General features: G+C 50.9%; 1 protein-coding gene across 1 annotated transcript in view; it reads left to right on the forward strand.

Annotated features, from left to right (window-relative positions):
• Positions 1 to 3,088: 3,088 nt before the first annotated feature.
• The window catches only part of Mertk (MER proto-oncogene, tyrosine kinase), an 89,389-nt gene continuing 72,771 nt past the window's right edge, over positions 3,089 to 19,706 (forward strand). The window contains exon 1 of the mRNA XM_048353511.1: positions 3,089 to 3,146. Coding sequence (XP_048209468.1) covers positions 3,089 to 3,146 — 58 coding nt within the window. The remainder of the gene's footprint in view (positions 3,147 to 19,706) is intronic.

Consider the following 19,706-nt stretch of genomic DNA (forward strand, 5'->3'; position numbering starts at 1 on the left):
GGCATGACTACGGCAATAGAGAACTAGAACAGTTTTGTACAAGGCAGACCTCATTAAGAAAATGAGAGTTAGCAGGGAGCTGATGTCTCATATCGGTAATCCTAGCTGATCCCAGGAGCTGAGATTTAATGATCGCAGCTCAAAGATAGCCCTCACAGGAAAGTCTATGAGTCTTTTTTTTTTTTTTTTTTTTTTGTCCAGTCCTGGGGCTTGGACTCAGGGTCTGAGCGCTGTCCCTGGCTTTTTTTTGCTCAAGGCTAGCACTCTGCCACTGGAGCCACAGCGCCACCTCTGGCCTTTTCTATATATGTGGTGCTGGGGAATTGAACCCAGGGCCTCAAGTATACGAGGCAAGTGCTCTTGCCACTAGGCCGTATCCCCAGTCCATGTCTATGAGTCTTATCTCCAATTAACCACCAAAAAACCCAGAAATGGAGCTGTGGCTCAAGTGGCAGTTCCCCAGCCTTGAGCAAAAATGCTAAAGGACAGTGGCTAGGTCCTAAGTTCTAGTCCCAGTACTGACACAGAAAAGTAAAAAAAAGAAGTTTGATGACACGTGCCTGTAGACTCAGCAACTCTGGAGGCTGAAATAGGGGCGCTTTTGAACCCAGGGCTGAGCCACATAGCAATATTCTCCCTAAAAAATAAAAATACAGCCACTCTCCTAAGTCTAGTTACTTGGGAGTCTGAGGTCAGGGGGATCACAGTTCCAGGCCAGCCAATATAAAATGTTTGTTAAGACCTCATCTTAACAGAAAAGGCTGGGGACAGTAGTTAGTGCCTGTCATCCTAGCTACAGAGAGAAATGCCAGCAGGGAATCAAGACCCGGACTCAAGAATAACCAAAGCAGGGCTGGGGATATGGCCTAGTGGCAAGAGTGCTCGCCTCCTATTATACATGAAGCCCTGGGTTCTATTCCCCAGCACCATATATACAGAAAATGGCCAGAGGTGGCGCTGTGGCTCAAGTGGCAGAGTGCTAGCCTTGAGCAAAAAGAAGCCAGGGACGGTGCTCAGGCCCTGAGTCCAAGGCCCAGGACTGGCCAAAAAAAGAGAAAGGAATAACCAAAGCAAAAGTGGCTGGAGCTATGCGCAAAAGCCATGACTTTTCCAATACAAACGAAACAAATAGCATGTTTACCTAGGGAAGTGCCTCATACGCATGAACACCAGCAAGGTATCCTTCCCTATTTGTGAAAGATTGCGAGGAGGCTGATGCAATTGGACTGCTCCTTCCATTTCCTTCCATCCCTCTCCCCCTGTCATGGATACAGCTTCAGTCTCCCAAAAAGTCTGTAAACCTGTAAGGCTAACGCATAGCCAGGGGCTTGGCAGCAGAGGACCACTGCTCATGTGGTCTGTTTACCTGAGTCCTCTACTTTTGCAAGCGAGGAGTCAATGCCACACTTCTGCGGTCCATTTACATCCTAACTTGTCTAAGTCCATCTGGTCTGGTTGTCTCCTTAGGCCCAAATGTACAGTATGCTGGCAGTCTAGGGGGTCAAGGGACTATTGTAAATGGAAGTGGAATTGGGAGATAACCAGAGAGATCTACAAGTGCCTGGCAGGACCCTGCCCCCCCTTTTTTTCTTCTGTTTTTGCCAGTCCTGGGCCTTGGACTCAGGACCTGAGCACTGTCCCTGGCTTCTTTTTGCTCAAGGCTAGCACTCTGCCACCTGAGCCACAGTGCCATGTCTGGCCATTTTCTGTATATGTGGTACTGAGGAGTCGAACCCAGGGCTTCATGTAGAGGAGGCAAGCACACCTGCCACTAGGCCATATCCCCAGCCCCAGGACCCTGGCTCTTGAGCAGAGAGGGAGCAGCAGAAGCCACTGAGAATTTGGGAAATCCGTTATTGTTTAGTGTTTGTTTATTTTGGCAGTACTGGGGCTTGAACTCAGGGCCTTGCATTTGCTAGGTAGATGCTCTGTCATGAGCCAGGCCTCTTTACACACTGGTTTTACACACACGCGCACACACTAAGATCACACATCTATGATCCCATTGTGCATATATATTATAGATGATCTTAGGTCTTGCCGGGGGAGGGCAGTGTTTAGGAAGCTAAGATGACAGGTGCAAATGTCCCTGTGTCTAGCTATTGGTGGCGCGCACTAGCCCCGCACCCCCGCACTTGGGCTAGCATCTCCCTGTCCCAGCCTCTCAGGCAGCTGGGATTACGGAGGTGAATGCCCCACTCTGCCTTCTGTCACTCCCGGGCTTGAACCCTGGACCTGGGCGCCGTCCCTGAGCGTTGGGTGCTCAGGGCTCTGCCCCGGGCGCCACTTCTGGCCTTCTGCGGGTCACCGAAGGTCGGAGTCCCCCAGACTTTCCTGCCTGGGCTGGGTCGGAACCGCAGGGCTCACATCTGGGCCTCCTGGGCGGCTGGGCGTGCCGTGCTCCCGCGTCCGTGGGCTCCCGCGTCCGTGGGCTCCCGCGGTCCCCGCGCCCCCCCCCCCCCCCCACCCCGCGTCCTCCCCGCGGTCACTTCCCTCCGCCTCCGCGCGGGGACAGCAGAGGTCTTCCCGGGAAAGCCGCCCAGGGCCGGAGGCTGAGCGCTCCGCGGGCCCGGGACGGGGAGGCCGCGCTCGGCCCGGGGGGGGGGTGGGGGGGCTGCGGGCCGCGCCCCGCGATCTCCTCTCCCCGCCCACCCCGGCGGGGCGCCCGACGCCCCCCCCCCACAGCCCGACCCCGCTCCCCAGCTCCAGCCCGCCCCGCCCCTCTTTCCAGCCCCCCCCCCTCGGGTCCTGCAGCCCCCCCCGCCCCCCGCGCGGGCGCAGCCGGGACCCCCGGGGCCGCCCCTCCGGCCCCCTCCCCTCCCCTCCCCTCCGAGTCCTGCCCGCCCCCCTCGCCGCGCCCGCGGGGCTCGGCTCCGCCCCGGCCCGCCCCCTCCCCGCGCTCCCCTCCCTCCCTCCCCTCCCCTCCCCTCCCCGCCCCGCCTCCTTCCCGCTCCCGCCCACCCCCACCTGCGCGGGGCGCCCGGCTCGGCGTCGGCGCGGCCACTCCGGCGCCCGCCTGCTGCCCGGGCCGCCCGCGGGGCGCGGGGCTCGTCGGGGGCGCCGAGGACGCCCCGGCCCGCCGCCCGCCATGGGGCCCGCGCCGCCGCTGCTGGGGCTCCTGCTCCTGCCCGCGCTGTGCGGAGGGGGTGAGTGCGCCGCGCCGGGGCGGGTATGGGGGGGGCCGGGGCCCCGCGCGCGCCCCTGCCCTCGAGCCTCCCCGGGGCGGGCCCCGCGCCGTCCGGCCCCCACCGCGGCGCGCGCGCTCCGGGTCCGTCCGGCCGGGCCCCCTCCGCTCCCCGGGATCGCCCGGGCTGGGCGAGCCGCCCCCGCGGGGCTCTGGAGGGCCGGTTCGGCCCTCTTCCTCCAAGGAGCCCCGTGGGTGGGAGGGAGGGAGGGGGACGCCTGGTGGGGGGGGTGGGGTGGGGTGGGGGGGACACTCTGCCCCGCACTGGCGGTGGCACCGAGCCCCCCGTGCCGGGGCGCGCCCGGGTCCGCCCCGCGCGGAGGACGGGGCCGCGGGGCTGCGCGCTGCGCCCGGCCGCCTGGACGGTGAGGGCGCCCGGCCCGGCCGCGACCCCCGAGGACGAGGGGGAAAGCCGCAGCCACCGGCGGGCACGGGACTTCGGCTCCCAGGCTTGGCGGGCTGGCGGCTCACCTGCTAGAATCTAAGATCTCTTGATTCAAGAATGCCCCACGCCCGGGAAGGTGGCCTCGCGGTGGGCGCTTGCCCAGCATGCGGGAAGCCCTGGGTTCCATGCCTCAGAAACGGAAAAGGCGGGAAGCGGCGCTGTGGCTCAGGTGGCAGAGTGCTAGCCTTGAGCAAGAAGAAGCCAGGGACGGTGCTCAGGCCCCGAGTTCAAGGCCCAGGACTGGCGGAAACAACAACGAAACCCCCTGAAGGTTCGGTTTTCAGTCAGTCACCTTCACCATGTGTGTGTGCATGTATGTATGTATGTATGTGTTGTGTGTGTCTGTACCGGGGCTTGATCTCAGTACTCTACCCCTTGAGCCGCTGCTCTGCCTTGGCATTTGGGTAATTCGCTCCAGATAAGATCTTCACAGACTTTCCTGCCAGGAACTCAGATCCTCAGATCTCAGCCTGGTGTAGGTAGAATTACAAGTAGTGAGTCACCCCTGGCTTGCTTCTCTTCTTCTTCTTTTTTTTTTTTTTCATGCTTCTCATTTCTTTTTATTTTTGATGGGTTGGTACAGTAAATTTATAGATAGTAAGGGATAGTCCCACAACTTCGAGGTATGCTTACAACCCTTAAGCTTATTTTATTTTTGTCTTTTGAAATCCAAATTGGAAAAAAATGAAAAAAATTCCTATAGTCCAGCTTGTTTCTTGCACATTAAATTTCATGACCAATTTACAAACGGAGACAACATCGCAGTTGCAAACAAACATCATGAGGAAAAACAGCAAAGATCTAAAAACAAAAAACAAAAAACAGAAAAGAGCTCAGACAGTCATGGTCTCCTGTTCTTCACAACCTCCCTCCCCAAAATCCTCAAGAATTTCTCAGCATTTCTGCCAGATCCAATCTTCATAATCTGTAAATCTGGTATAGTTTGCCATGGGTGTTGGCTGGCTATAAATAGTCTTGGAGGCATTGAATTTGGGGGGGGGGGGAAAGTAATAGGAACAATAGCTTTTGTCTACAATATTTTTAAACTGTGTGTGTGTGTGTGTGTGTGTGTGTGTGCTGATCCTAGGGCTTGAACTCAGGGCCTGATGGCTGTCCCTGAGCTAGATTTCTACGAAGGCCAGCACTCTATCACTTGAGCCACAGCTCCACTTCTGGCTTTTGTTTGGTAGTTTATTGGAGATGACAGTCTCACAAACTTTCCTGCCCAGGCTGGCTTTGAACCGCAATCCTCGGATTTTAGCCTCCTGAGTAGGTAAGATTACAGGTATGAGCCACCGGCTCCTAGCTAAATTGCATGTTTTTATTTTCTAAAATTTAAAAAGCTGTAATAAGGAACTAGCTGGTCAGCATCATTAGCCTGATAAGTATACGTCTTTTGAAATCTACCCAATGGGAAGAATGAAGTTTCTCCATGGTTTCTTTGCTTTTAACCTTAGAGCTTACCTGAGAGATATCTTCAGTGTTCTAGCTTACTCTGTGAAAAGCTGTAAGGATGGGATTGTTGTTGTTTGCGTCTGAGGATTAAACCCAAGGTCTGGGCATGCTATGTTAAGTGCTCTATCACTGTGCTGTGACCCCAGAACGGTCAGATGGCAGGATTAGAAGTGCTGAGAGTGCTGTAGAACTTAGAAAGAGTGCAATGGAACTTAGACCATCCAATTTTAAGATTTCCATGTTGCTTATCATGGTTCTCTGTGATTTTCTGACCAGAGAGAAAAAAGTGAAGGTATGACCACATACAGAGCCTACCTTGTAGAGAAATAAACTGTTAAAGTTCAAGCAATCGTTTTAACAGAATTACACACATGCACACACACGCACACATAATTTAACAAAGAGGGGGACTCAGGATTACTGTTCAGCCAGTCATTTCAAAGCTTTCCCACCCTGCCTTTCTGCTCACCCTCTGATGGGGGCGCCAGTGAGCGGCGAAAGGAGGCAGGGGCTGGCTCTAGGGAGAGCCGGGGAGGAGGAAAAACAGCCCTGTGGATAAAAGTGAAGTCATGCTAACAAATTGAGCTTCTAACATTGTCCAATTAATTTTAACTGTATCTTCATAATTGATACTGTAACATATTCTAGTACATTGTAGACATTCTTCCAGGGAGAACTTTTACCTTGTTTTGTTGTTGTTTTTTTCAATCTGTACTGGGGTCTTAAATAATTTTGGGGAGTAAGCAGGTTATATTTGATGAATTAATGAATTTTAGGCTCACGCCTGTAATTCTAGCTACTCAGGAGGCTGAGATCTGAGGATCTCAGTTTGAAGCCAGCCAGAGCTAGAGAGTCCATGAGATTCTTATCTCCAATTAACCACTAGAAAAGCAATAGTGGTGCTGTAGCTCACAGTGGTGAGCAAAAGAGTGGGGTACAGCGCCCAGGCCCTGAGTTGAAGCCCCATGACTAACCAGAAAAAACAACAACTTAAAAGATTTAAAGATGCTGCTTGGGACATTTTTTTAAAAAATGAACAAAACTATGTTTTAAATCATATTTTTAAAAATAATTTCTAGATAAAACTGGGAGAAGAGCCAGTGACTTGGGAATAGACTATGAGTAAAATTAATAAAAAAAAAAAAAAAAAGCTGAGCCAGAGCTTTGAACACATGGGCCAGAATAAAGTTTTTGAGAATGAATGTGTCTACATTCTAAAAACATCCTCTAGTAGCTTACCTTTCCCTACCAGATTTATCAAAGACTCACAGGCCTCCCCCTCCCTCTTGATTCATTTTTAGTCATTTCCCCTGGTTTCCTGCCACCTGCAAGCTTTCTCTCTCCTACTGGGACAGCCTGGGCAGCCCCCATTGCTCCGGGTAGATCCTCTCCCCCAAATCCCAGCCTGCTAAGCTCCTTTTCTTCCTTTGGGCTTCAGCTCCAATGCTCACCTGAGAACACGCCTACCATGGCAGAAACCTACACACACACACACACCTGCCTTTAATTTCTACTTGCTTTGCTTCAGTTCTGGAGTTCAAATTCAGGGCCTCACTGCTTACTCAACGGATGCTCTACCACTTGAGCCACACCTCCGCTTCTGATATTTTTGGTAGATAATTAGATATGAGTTTCTTGGACTTTCTTGTGCAGGCTGGCTTCGAACTGACTTCCTTAGATCTCAGTCTCTTTAGTTACGATGACAGGCGTGCGCCACCTAGCTCCCAGCTTCAGCCCCGCTTTCTGATGGTTGTTTTGGAGACGATGTCTCAGGGACTTTTCTGCCCGAGCTGACCTCAAGCTGTGATACTTCTGTTCTCAGCCACCAAGTAACTAGGATTTCAGGCAGAAGCCACCAGCACCCAGTCGCCTACTACTTACTCTTTTATTGTTGTTGTTGTTGTTTCTCACTCTCCCCAAATAAGAGGTGAACTCAGGATGTCACGGGTATTGTCCCCCATACTGCTATTGGCCTTTACAAGTTGTTCAGAGGCTCAGGATGTGAGAACGGGGTCAGAGAATCATGCTGTCTGGGAATGTGGCCCACCAGCATAGCCTTGCCTGCATGTACACAGCCAGCCCTGGCTTAATCTCCACCACCCCGCTCTCCCCCCAAAGAATGAAGCCCCTGCACACGTGTCATCTGGTGCTTGTCTCCTGCATCTTCCTTCCGGCTTTTCCAGAAGCAGGATCACCGCACCTCTCATCCCGTGCCCCTCCACCACACAGCACAGAATGATTCCACTCCTGGAGAAGTTAGGACATTTTTAAAAGCTGGGAGGTGGAGGGGGGGGGGCAGGAGAGAAAGAAAGATATGGGGGTGGGGGAGGGGGGGAGGGAGAGAGAGGGGGAGATGGTACCAAATGCAAGCCTCCTTTTATTTTTTTCTCAAGACTAGTGCTCTACCACTGGAGCCACAGATCCGTGTTCTGCTTTGTGCTGGAGCCTTGCAAACTATCCTGTTTCCGGCTGGCTTTGAACTTTGATCCTCAGATGTCAGCCTCCTGAGTAGCTACAGTATTAACCCCCTCTGTATTTTATATTCTCCTAGCTCTTCTAATATGGGGGAAAAATGGAAGTCTTATTTTATTTAAATAATTAAAAATAGTTTTAGAGTCTAACTCTCATTTTGTTCTTAGGGAAAAGGAAATGCTTCCCTCCCTCCCACTACCCCTCCCTCCCTCCCTCCCTCCCTCCCTCCCTCCCTTCCTTCCTTCCTTCCTTCCTTCCTTTTTCTTCCTTTATCTTTCCCTGTTTTATTCTGCTATACTAAAATAACTTCTTGCAAACACATCCAAAAAATATACAAACTGCAAAGCTGCAAGTCTTAACAGTTTCCCCAGGAGCAGGTTGACTTTGACCCATGGCTACTAGCTTAATCTTAACCCAAAGCACCTGGCTTCGGATTGCTGCACATCTTCAGGAGAGAGGTTAATTATTATAACAAGTGAAAATGAGCATTCCCTTAGTGTGCCTTCTTGGGACCCGAATGAAAAGGATGACAGGGCTGGAGTTGGGGAGGTGATGAACTTGATTTTTGGAGCTGTTTCATAAAACAGGTCCAAAAGTTTTATACAACTGTTAAGAAAAATGGATCAAGCCAGTGGTACCTGATTCCCCCATGATTGTTAGCCGTGATCACCAGTTCCGGTGTGGGGGTAATGGATCGTTGTTTTTCTTAGACCGGGTGTAAGGTGCAGGGTTCTTCTCTCAGTAAGTGTACCCTAATTAAAAACCTTCATAATACCTTTGCGAAGGGGCTCTGGGACGCCCACCCTCAAGGGCCAAAATCCTTTGCTCCTTAGGATTTTGTTGCCCAGTAGCCTGTCAGCAAAACCTGCCCAGAACCAGGCAGCTCCCGGGTGAGAGTGGCACTTACCCCTCCCCCTGTGGAGTGCAGGTTGACCCCGTACAGGGGTAGCTTCCGCTCACGTGCCTCTCAGGAAGGTATAAAAATGAGATCCAGTTCCTATTCCGTTTTCCCTAACTCTACTGCCAAGTGGGCCTGCATTTTGTTTTGTGTGTCTGTTTTGGTTTGGGCTTGTGAGTGATAGCCCCTATGTTATTCTCCTTTTTATCAGCTCAAATTGGCTTTCCAAATGAAGTCTTTTTCTGGGGTGGGGGTGGGGGGACGCGTGTGCACACACACATGTACATGCTGAGCCTACGGCTGAGTTCAGGGCCTGGGCACTGCCTCTGAGCCTTTTTGCTCAAGGCTAGGTTGAGCTCTACCACTTGAGCCGCAGCTCAAGCCTACCTTTCCTCCCGAGGACTGGTTTTGAATATCAAGATTCTCCGATCTCAGACTCCTAAGTAGCTAGGATTACAGATGGTGCCCACTGCTATTTTAAGGAGTGGTAGGTTCTTCACCCTGGGTGGTATAACACCCCCACAGCTTTGGCAGCAGATCCAGTGCTGTGGCCTTGTGTGAGGTTGCAAAGCCCTGGTCACCTCCTCTGGCTTGTTTTTTGTTTTGCCAGTCCTAGAGCTTGAACTCAGGCCCTGAGCACAGTCCCTGGCTTCTTTTTGCTCAAGGCTAGCACTCTGCCACTTGAGCCACAGCGTCCCTTCTGGCTGTTTTCTATATATGTGGTGCTGGGGCTTCATGTATAGGAGGCAGGCACTCTACCACTAGGCCATATTCCCAGCCCCCCAGTGCCTCTTTCAACTCCATGATAAAATGAATTTCCCCTGAAGTCCGGAAGGTGGTCTTGGGTGAAGGGGACACTGTCAGAGAAAGGAGAAGAACGAGCAGATCTTGGCTTTAAACAACGTCATGTATGGGGAGTTTTACACCAAAAGCTAAAAACACTTGGGAGAATTCCGCCTGTAGAACATTTAGTTGCATAAGCTTGATGTTGTGGTTACTTTTTGTTTTGTTTTGTTTTTAGTTAAGTAGGGAGACCGAACTGAAGGCGTGCTTGGCTTGCTGGCTCATGGCTGGTGCTCTGCCACTTGATCCACAGTTCCAGCCCTGCTTTTTTGTTGGTTAATTGGAGATGGAGCCTCACAGCTGTTTCTTCTCAGGTTGGCCTGAGATCAGAATCTGCAAGGTATCCCAGCCCTCTGAGTAACTAGGACTGCAGGCAAGAGCCACCATTCCTGGTTGGATATTGGGTTTTTGTGAAACCCATTGCACATTGTGTTTCTCGTTGTACTTAGTCAATGTATTCCAGATTTTTCTCAGTCGCTCCCTTCAAAGGTGCTGTCGAGCATCTGTGGAATGAGCCCTGAACAGCAAGATCTGGCCAACACAGGGCTGGTACCCTGCCCAGCCAGTCCCAGGAGGGGCCGGGGCTCAGCATTTAGGTTCCGGGTTGGTCCTTAATGAGGCAGATGTTTGGCTAGATGCCTTTTTCGTTGGGGCTTTAGTTACCTCAGCATTGGGGGATAGTAAACATCTTAGAATGTCCCTGAGCTGTGGTCTCTCCTCACATTAAATATACAAAGGAAGCCTTGTTTATTTTGGAGAAGGGGTTGTTTTGCTGTCTTAAGCATGGGGACATCATGTTAAAGCTACAAATGGCAGATAGGCGTGATTATGGTTTTGAAAACGATCCTTTTCACAAGAAGAACGGACTGTCTTCAGAGGGAAATTAGGATGAGATTCACATTGGCTAGAAGTTTTTCTTCCAGTGCTGCTTAGTGAACCCTCTGGGAGGTGATAAATATTCATGGCCTCTCCCTGTTCCTGTGGGTTTCTGGAGTCTGGTTTTCCATTCCTGTAGTGAATTGGTACAGTGAATGGCAGGCTGGTGCCTGCCACATAGGAAGTGAAGCTAGCCTCTACGCCTTTTCTGCAGTCCTGCCACATGATTTGAGAACACAGGGACGAAAACAATGTCATTTGAAATTTTGAAACAAGAAGAAAGAAAGCTCATTAGCTCTAGCTTTAGTTTAAGAAAAGTGACCACTTTGGGAGTTGAGAGAGAAGTTTTCACCTGCGTTTTGAGCTTCACGTAGACACCTGGGATGCCTTGCTCATTCTGTAAGAGCTGCTTGACTCCTGCTTCTGTTGGGAAGCGCTGACTCCTTGCTCGGGGCTAAAGCAGGATGCACGTCAGGCACCTTAACCTCCACTTCACGTCCATGTCCTTTGCCTGGAGCCATTCTCTCCTGCCATCGCTTGGCAGCCTTCTTGGAACCCTGGAAGAACTAGATCACCTGCCAGGCATCAGGAAAGACCAAGCCTGAGACTTAACCAACCTCCAGCACGGCCAGCCGGCTGGCCCTGGCTCATCTCCACACCACCAGTAACTGGCCTCATACCTCTTCTCAGTTCCTCAGTTCCATGGGCTCAGGAAAGAGGGAGGAAGATGGGCCCGAGTGCTTTCTTCGGGACAGTGAGCTTCCTTTTTCCACCCTTCACGAATACTCACCTTGTATTTGGTGCATTGGGGAGAGTGGCTGCACCTGGCCTATGGAGGCCAGGAGTTTGGGGCTAGGGCCTGAAACCTGTAGCAATCTTTCCAAAATTCGGAATCTCCATTTGTCAAGTAGGAGAGCAGATAACCGAGTCCAGGGAGAACATTATGCTACCCAAAGGGGCAAGAAGTGGTAGGACACTTTTTCACAGTGAGGTTCTGTACACAGGGCCCTGACAACCTTAGGCATTAGCCTAGAGCTGAGGACAGAGGCTGAGTACAGGGTGCGTGTGTGTGTGTGTGTGTGTGTGTGTGTGTGTGTGTGTGTGTGTGTGTGTGTGTGTGTTTGATCAGAGATAAATAGCTCATGGACTTTTAGACTCAAGCTGGCTTTGAACTTTGATTTTCAGATCTCAGCCTCCTGAGTCGCTAGGATTTTAGGTGGGAGCCACCAGTGCCCAGCTCAGAGTGTGTCTTGAAAAATGACTTGTGCCAATTGTTTCTTTGCTATTGGCAACTGCCATTTCCCCCTGCTGCCTCGGCAGTCTGTTCTCCCAGGAAAGCATCCCTTCCAGCTCCGTGTGGAGTTGTCTGAAGTACAGAGGTGTCCTTCTGAGAATGTGGCCAGTGTTCTCGCCCATAGGCCCAACTGCAAGGGTTCCACATACCAGTCCCGCCACTCGCCCGATACATAAAATAGATGAGGGGCTGGGAATGTGGCCTAGCGGTAGAGTGCTTGCCTAGCATGCAGGAAGCCCTGGGTTCCATTCCTCAGCACCACGAAAACAGAAAAGGCAGGAAGTGATGCTGTGGCTCAAATGGTAGAGCACTAGACTTGAGCCCAGAGAGGCTCAGGGACAGTGTCCAGGCCCTGAGTTCAAGCCCTAAGACTGGCAAGAGAGAGAGAGAGAGAGAGAGAGTTGTAAAGAACAGAAAAAGTAGAGTCATAGGCATTCCAATCCATCTTCAGGGTACAAACGTAAGTTTTAGGTTTAAGTAGAGAAAGAATTGGGGTGGAGTAGAAAAGTATGCATTCTTATGAAATCGTCTTGGGCAAAGAGTTGATCATTATCGTTAGTGCCTGGCTTGGCCAAGGCCCTGGGGTTCAAATTCTAGCTCTGCAATGACCCTAGTTCTGGTTGATATTTAGAAGAAGTTCTTATTGATACCACTGTCATTCCTGTTGTCATTCGAGGGGAGCAATCTGGTTGTGATAAGTCGTTGTTGATTTATGGTGGTCTGCCCTGTCAAGGCTCTGCTGTTCCTTTCCTTCAGGGTCGTTTCTGTCTCTAATCGTAAAGATACTATCCATCAGTCCTGTACTCCCTGGAGCCCAAGATGATTGCAGAAGAGATGACTTCGAGTAAAGGAGACAGATACAAATGGAGGCAGAGACACCAAGCCTTTATTTATTTATTTATTTATTTATTTATTTATTTATTTATTTTTGCGCCAGTCCTGGGGCCTGAACTCAGGGCCTGAGCACTGTCCCTGGCTTCTTTTTGCTCAAGGCTAGCACTCTGCCACTTGAGTCACAACACCACTTTCGGCTTTTTCTATATATATGTGGTGCTGAGGAATTGAACCCAGGGCTTCATGTGTACGAGGCGAGCACTCTACCACTTGGCTATATTCCCATCCCCCAAGCCTTTATGCTTATTTTAGTCACCCTGGTGATATTTGCAGGTCTCACTGAGAAGAAATGTTTTTCAGCAAAAGCAGTCCTCAGGGTCTAGGGAGGAGGATGCTATTTATTTAGCTGTTTTTGCCAGTCATGGGGCTTGAACTCAGGTCTGGGCACTGTCCTTGAGCTTCTTTAACTCAAGGCTAGCACTGTACCACTTACTTGAGCCACAGTACCACTTCTAGCTTTTTCTATTTATGAGGGACTAGAGGAGTCGAAGCCGGGGCTTCAGGCATGCTAGGCAAGCACATTAGCACTGAGCCACTTTCCAGCCCACGATGCTATTTTTTTTTTTTTTTTTTGGCCAGTCCTGGGCCTTGGACTCAGGGCCTGAGCACTGTCCCTGACTTCTTCCCGCTCAAGGCTAGCACTCTGCCACCTGAGCCACAGCGCCCCTTCTGGCCGTTTTCTGTATATGTGGTGCTGGGGAATCGAACCTAGGGCCTCTTGTATCCGAGGCAGGCACTCTTGCCACTAGGCTATATCCCCAGCCCCCCACGATGCTATTTTTGAAAGTCTGTTTATCCATACTATGATGGAATTTTATCTGTGGGAATTTTAAATGGCGGTTTTGTGCCAGGTAAAGTGGATCACACCTGTAATTCCAACTAAGCCAGAGGCATAAATAGGATTGTGGTCTGAGGCAGTCCCAGGCAAAATCACAAGACCCTGTCTGAAAAACTACCTAAAGCAAAAAGGTCTGAGCGTGGGACTCAAGTGATAGAACACCTGCCTAGCAAGTGCAGAGTTGTGAGTTCAAACTCCAGTCCTGCCAAATAATTAAAAATTTTTTGTGATATCAACTGTAGAATACAAACTTGTTGAATATGTTGGCTGTTATTTTATTCGTTTGTTTGTTTTGTTTTTGCCATTTTGGGGGCTTGAAATCTGGGCCTGGGTGCTGTCCTTGGGCCTCTTTGTGCTGAAGGCTAGCGCTCTACCACTTGAGCTACAGCGCCACTTCTGGCTTTTTCGAGTAGTTTATTGGAGATGCGAGTCTCAGGACTTCCCCGCCGAGGCTGGCTTCGACCCGTGATCCTCAGATACCAGCCTCCTGTGTAGCTAGGATTACAGATGTGAGCCACCCGAGCCCAGCTGCTTTTTGTTTTGTTTGTAGCACTGGGGATTGGACCAGGTCCTTGGGCATGCTGGCAAACGTTGTATCCCTGAGCCGTACTCCATCCCGCAGGGCTCTTAGTAAGTGTGCTTTAAGCCCATCTATGGAGATTTTTTTAATAATCCAAACAAGCCAGACTCCGCCTGGAGCCTGTGGACTTGGGAGCATAGCCTTGCCCTGTCTGAGCCATTCTGCACCACATCTGTAATTCTACTCCACAGGCCGTGGGTGTCTGAAGGTTCTCCTCAGCTTCCTGTCTTCCTTGGTCTACCCTCCCCCCCCATCTCCCTCCCAACACCATTCAAGTGCCAGTTCCTGGTTTTCTTTTTGTTGGAATGTGAGTTCATTTTTCTAAGGAATTACACCATTTGAATTCTCCATAATTTGGTTAATACATTTGTGTACACTTGGAGGCAACCCTCTCTGTGTTTACTTGTGCATTTATGTATTAGTTCTAGTTTCCACCTGTAAGAGAAAACATGCATCGTTTGTCTCTGTAGAGCTGACTTACTTCTTTTAACATGATGTTCTCCAGGTCCATTCATTCCTAGTGGGGGGATGGGGGGTGTCGTGGCCTTGGCCAGAAAGCATTGCCCCGAGTCTCTTTGTAACACTTGGCAGGCTGCCTAAAGGGAAAGAGAAGGAAAACTCTTGCTTAAGTAAATACTCGGTGTTCATAGTTCTCTGCCAGGGGTTGAATGGCTAAGTCAGCATAATTGGTTCCACATGTCTAGTATTGCTGATCCAGGCATCACTAGTTGCACTTCTGAAACAAGCCAGATCAGATGCTTCATGTTTTGGAAATAATAACTGCCATTTTTTTTTTGCATGTCTGTACACGCCAAACTCTCCCGTGTACGACCCGTAGCCCTCAGCTCCAGTCTCTAAGATAGCTTCCTTTACAGAGGAGGAAACCGAGTCTTGGTGGCAAGTGAGAGCACCTTGCCGCTGCGTGGCTGAGCTGGGGTCAGGCCCTGTTCCCGTGGCTCTCCCGTAGTCGCTGTCTCTCATCACGCTCTTTCTTCAGGCCCGCCCGCACCTCCCAAGTCGCCCGGGCGTGTGGGCCTTCTCCAGTGAACCCGGGTCAGAGATGGGAGCAGCGTGTCACCAGATGTGGCAGCTCAAGCTGGTCATCCCAGCCCCGTGGGAGCTTGGCAGCAAGGCGCCCATTGCGATTCGGTGGCAGCCCGAGCAAAATGTGAGCAAGATGTAGTTACAGCGGGTAGCTGGGTATGGAGGACCGGCCTGTCATGCTGGCCACTTGGGAACTGTTGGAGAGAGGTCGTGGTCCTGGCTAGCCAGAATACAAATCCAAGACCTAGCCCCAAAAGAACGAAAACGGGGGGGGGGTGCCTAGGTAGTGTGAGGTCCTGAGGTCAAACCTTAGTACTGTTCACCGCCCCCCTACAAAAAAAGTAGGAGACAGATTAAACCGCGGGGGGCTCTTGCTGAGGAGATGGATGGGCGCCAAGGGAAGGGGCGCGTTGCTCCTTCTTCAGCCGACAGGGAGGCGTGGCAGCGGGAACGGCGGGGGAGTCTCTGGTAAGCTGCTGTCGGGGAGGTCAGTGGCTTGCTTGGTGGGCTGGTGTTGGAAAATGCGCAGCCCTCTGGTATCCGAGGTGAACACACACACACACGGGATTAGGAGAGTCCCTCGAGGCGGTTTACTCTGGCACAGAGGGGTTCCGTACCGGAGCTCTCCAGGGCCAGGCAGGCTCGCCGTGGAGGGCGGCTTGCTACGATTCTATCCCAATCCAGAGGAGTTAGGCTCGCATGCTAAGCACAGTGGGTCACCGGGGCTAGAAAGGGGGCCATTTTCTAATTCCTATCAAAAGCTTTTCTTTTTTTTCCTCCTCACTGGCTGGCTGGGAGTGGATGGCGGGAGGAGGTTGATGTAGTCGGTGGAAAGCTCCCGTAAACACTGCTTTTAACTCCGTTGATAAAGGCTCCTCTTTTTAATAAGCAACACACTTGGTAATCGCAGCTTATTATTTTAACTCCTTCAACACAAGACTTATCTCCCTAACGTGGCTAGCTGATCACAAGCAGCACAGATAACAGTCAAAAAGTAAATAATCCCAGGAAATATCAATACAAAAAAAAATCAACATACAAGACAGGAGAACTTTCACTTGCCTCTTCAGTTTCCATCTCTTGCTCTAGGTCCACAAAGCTGACCTGTGGCCCCAATAGTCAATAAATGCTTGGAGCTCTGGTTTCAGCTGGCTTCGTCTGCCACGAGATCTGAGGTTTAAATGTAAAGTGGTGTTCTGGTTTTCATCAGGCGACCCTCTGCTGACCGTGGCCCTGGTGAAAAATCTTCCTCCCGCCTGCACACCACTTTCTAGAAAGGCTGCTGCTTTGCTTTCCCACGGTGTGCATCTCTGGGCTTTCCCTGGTATGGGGCCTTCTTGTATGGCATCTGGGAGCGCTGGGGGCATGAATGGCTCCTGAGAACGCAACTCCCCTGCCGTTGCTCTAAGCCCCTGCTTTCTGCTCAGTTCTCTCCGTTGCTGACCCAAGGTCAAGGTCTTCTTGTCAGGTGTTGCTAGCTACACGTGTGCACAAAGGCAGGGCTCTTTCACCCCATAATGGCCTTTTCTTCCTTTAGCTTTTTCCAAGTGGTCTAAAGGTATTGCCTTAAGTTAACAATTACCATGCACAGTTTAGGACTGCTTGAATACGTTTAATGATTATTGCTGGAATATTATACTTTTCTCTCATTGTCTATCATCCAGAACCTTTTTGTGTGTGCATAAAGAAAAAGCTTCCCTAGGCAGGAAAATAATGTTCTTGCCCTTAGACTAGATAACAAAGAAGACACCTTGGGACACAATTGACATATCAGCGTGGGGTGCATATAGAACGGTGAGATGCTGATTCAGGGTTCACCTTGGTCTCCTGGTGGGAGGATGGGAGTTCAGGCCTTTCTGCAAACCACAAGTGCACAAGCAAACTTCTCCCAACCACAGAGGGGTGCTCAATAGCGAACCCCACCCACAGGGGGGCCAGGAGACCCAGAGACAAAGCCCCGGCATGTCAGGGCATGTTATGCCTAGATTTCCAGTCCCCAAAGACCACCAAGGAGCCGATAACGATGCAAACGCTTGAGAGTCTTTATTGCAAGCTCTAGCCTGGACTCGTCACCGACACAGCGGATCTGGATTGAGAGCCCCGACCCTCAGATAGGCAGGGTTTTTATTGTGATTACAACAGGGGCAGGGTATTTCCAACTTGGCAGATACTTGATTGGATGGCATTTAGCAAGCAAGTCTTGTCCTATTTCTATTGGCTATCTACCCTTTCAATTATCAATTTTGGCTTTGATATTGGGAACTGGCCTTGATATCAGGAATTAACAACAGGTGGTCATGTAGCACTGCTGCAGGGGGTTAGTGCAGGGGGTAGAGCAAGTCACAAATGGGTTAAGCAAGCTGTGTTACAGAAGCAGAATATTGCAGTCAGGCTGACCTAGTACCAACTTTATTTGAACAATTGCGACCATGTTTCCTCATTACCACTAAGCAAGCTTGAGCGGGCTAAAACAACCCAGTACTCAATCATAAGTAAACCAACCCGACAGTACCATGGCATTTCTACTACTATTATGGTTATTTCTATAGTCTAGGACTATGATCATTTTTTACTGTCCGTTACCATGGTTGTTACCCAGGTACAGAGGGGAACAAGTGCTCCCTACATTTTTAAATGTCAAACCATAAGAAACTAGTCTCACGGGTGGGGGTGCAGCCCTCTAGCATGGAGTCATCACCAGGGTTTAGAAGCTGTTATAATTTTAACCCTAAAACGTATATTTAGTTGCTCCAGTTTTCAGGTCAGCCCTTGCAGGCATAACATGGTCTGGGATGAGCCCTTCCTCTTGGAGTCTCCTTTGGGTCTCTTGATAGTGAGGCTACACTTTAGAAAGCTTGGCTAAGGAAAAGTAGAAAGAGCCCAGCGGTTTCCACTGCTGAGCCTGGACCTCAGACTTGCTCTTACCGCCTGGCTCAGAGACTCTCCTGCCCTTCCTGGGTCTTCAGGCTGGTGGCGCCTAGCATCCAAGAGTGAGGGCACCTTGGACAGGTTCGCTTAGTGGCACCTTCTCTCCTTCAGGGCTGCGGTCGTGCTCGGCCCTCTGCCACAGTTTAGATGGATTCCAGGCCCAGGAAGGCTGTTTGCTGCCACCTTTGTCACTGCTCTGGGACACGCGATCTCAGCTTCACTTCCCCACCTTGACCTGTGGCCACCAGGCTTCCAGAAAATGGCAAGGGAGCTAAGGTGATGGCGGCTCGCGCCTGTCATCCTAGCGGCTCAGGAGGCCGAGAGCCGAGGATCGCCGTTTGAAGCCAGACCAGGCAGGAGAGTTTGTGAGGCTCTTACCTCCCGCTAAGCACCCAAAAGCTGAAAGGTGAGCTGTGACTCAAGTGGCAGAGCCCCCAGCCATCAGCAGAAAAGCCAAGAAACAGTGCCCTGGGCCCTGGATTCGGGCTGTATCAGAAAAAAAGAAAAAAAAGAAAAAAGATAAAAAGTCCATGTTAAGAAAGGCTGGCTGAAGCCATCCCTGGAGAGACCAATTCCTCATAGCCGAGAGCCTTGGACACGACAACCCCAAAGCCTGCTTCCACATCACCATTCCGCATGCCTGGTCTCTGGTGGACATCACTAGTCTCAGCCTTTACTCCCACAAGGCCCAGACCTTGTGTCAGAAATTGCTAGTTTACATGGCCACCAGGCCGGGGGTCAGGGAAAAGAAATTGCAGGGCTGGGAATCATGCCTCGTATACGTGAAGCCCTGGGTTCGATTCCCCAGCACCACATTACAGAAAATGGCCAGAAGGGGCGCTGTGGCTCAAGTGGCAGAGTGCTAGCCTTGAGCAAAAAGAAGCCAGGGACAGTGCTCAGGCCCTGAGTCCAAGGCCCAGGACTGGCAAAAAAAAAAAAAAAAAAAGATTGCAGTCATCTTGGCCAGTGCTGTGTTGTGTGCTAGCGGGCCTTGTTCATGTCAGCCCCTGAGTCCAAGGCCCTCTTCCCCCTGCAGGTCCAGACAAGCTACAGAGATTCTTGGGGTTGTGTCTGAAGGCAACAAGGGACTGGGCATCCCTTGACTGTCTGAATGCAGAGCTGCAGGCTCACGCCTGAGCGGTTCTCCCACTTCCTGCGGGCCTCAGTGCGCTCACGGGCTTAAGGATGGGACACACTGGTTAGTCCTGCAAATAATGTAGACATAGAGAGATATAGGCATTCTATATAATTTATTTTTAAATGTTTGTATTGGTACTAGGGATTGAACTCAGAACCTTGCTTTCTTCCTTGGCTTTTTTGCTCAAGGCTGGCGCTCTACTACTTGAGCCACAAGTGTACGTGCAGGTTTTTTTTGGTGGCAATTAGAAATAAGAATCTCATGGACTTTTCTGCCTGGGCTCACTTTGAACCAAGATGTTCAAATCTCAGCTTTCTGAGTAGCTAGGATTACAGGCATGAGCCGCTAGCACCTGGCTAGAAAAAAAGTCGTTTACTGGCATCTCTCTAATTGACTCATTTTGAATCTGAGCATCTGACCTGGAGCTGTATGCCGTGCAGAGATGCCCGTGTCACATACATGCCGGCGGTCCTGCCGCGGTCCCTCCCCTCCCAACCACGCAGCGCCCTTGCCCGGACTGCCTCTCTTCCCAGTGTACCCTGCAGAAGGCACGCACCTCAACCTGTGTGCATCTGTGCACTCTGCAGCGTGCTGGGTTCGGAAATGCCCCCTCCGGCTGCCGAGCAAGCCGTGAATGTGTTCAGAAGAGCAAGGCACATGATGCCTAGCTGATTCATTCACTCGCTATTGCTAATCACGGCCCCTGGCCTGTCCCTGTGCTGAGCTCCAGGAGAAGACGGTGCTGGCAAAACCCCGGATTTCAGGAAGTCAGTATGTGGAATTGATTCAGGGCTGATTGGTGATGGAAACATATAGA

The sequence above is a fragment of the Perognathus longimembris genome, chromosome 8, assembly GCF_023159225.1.
Source record: "Perognathus longimembris pacificus isolate PPM17 chromosome 8, ASM2315922v1, whole genome shotgun sequence".
In the NCBI taxonomy this organism is placed as follows: domain Eukaryota; kingdom Metazoa; phylum Chordata; class Mammalia; order Rodentia; family Heteromyidae; genus Perognathus; species Perognathus longimembris.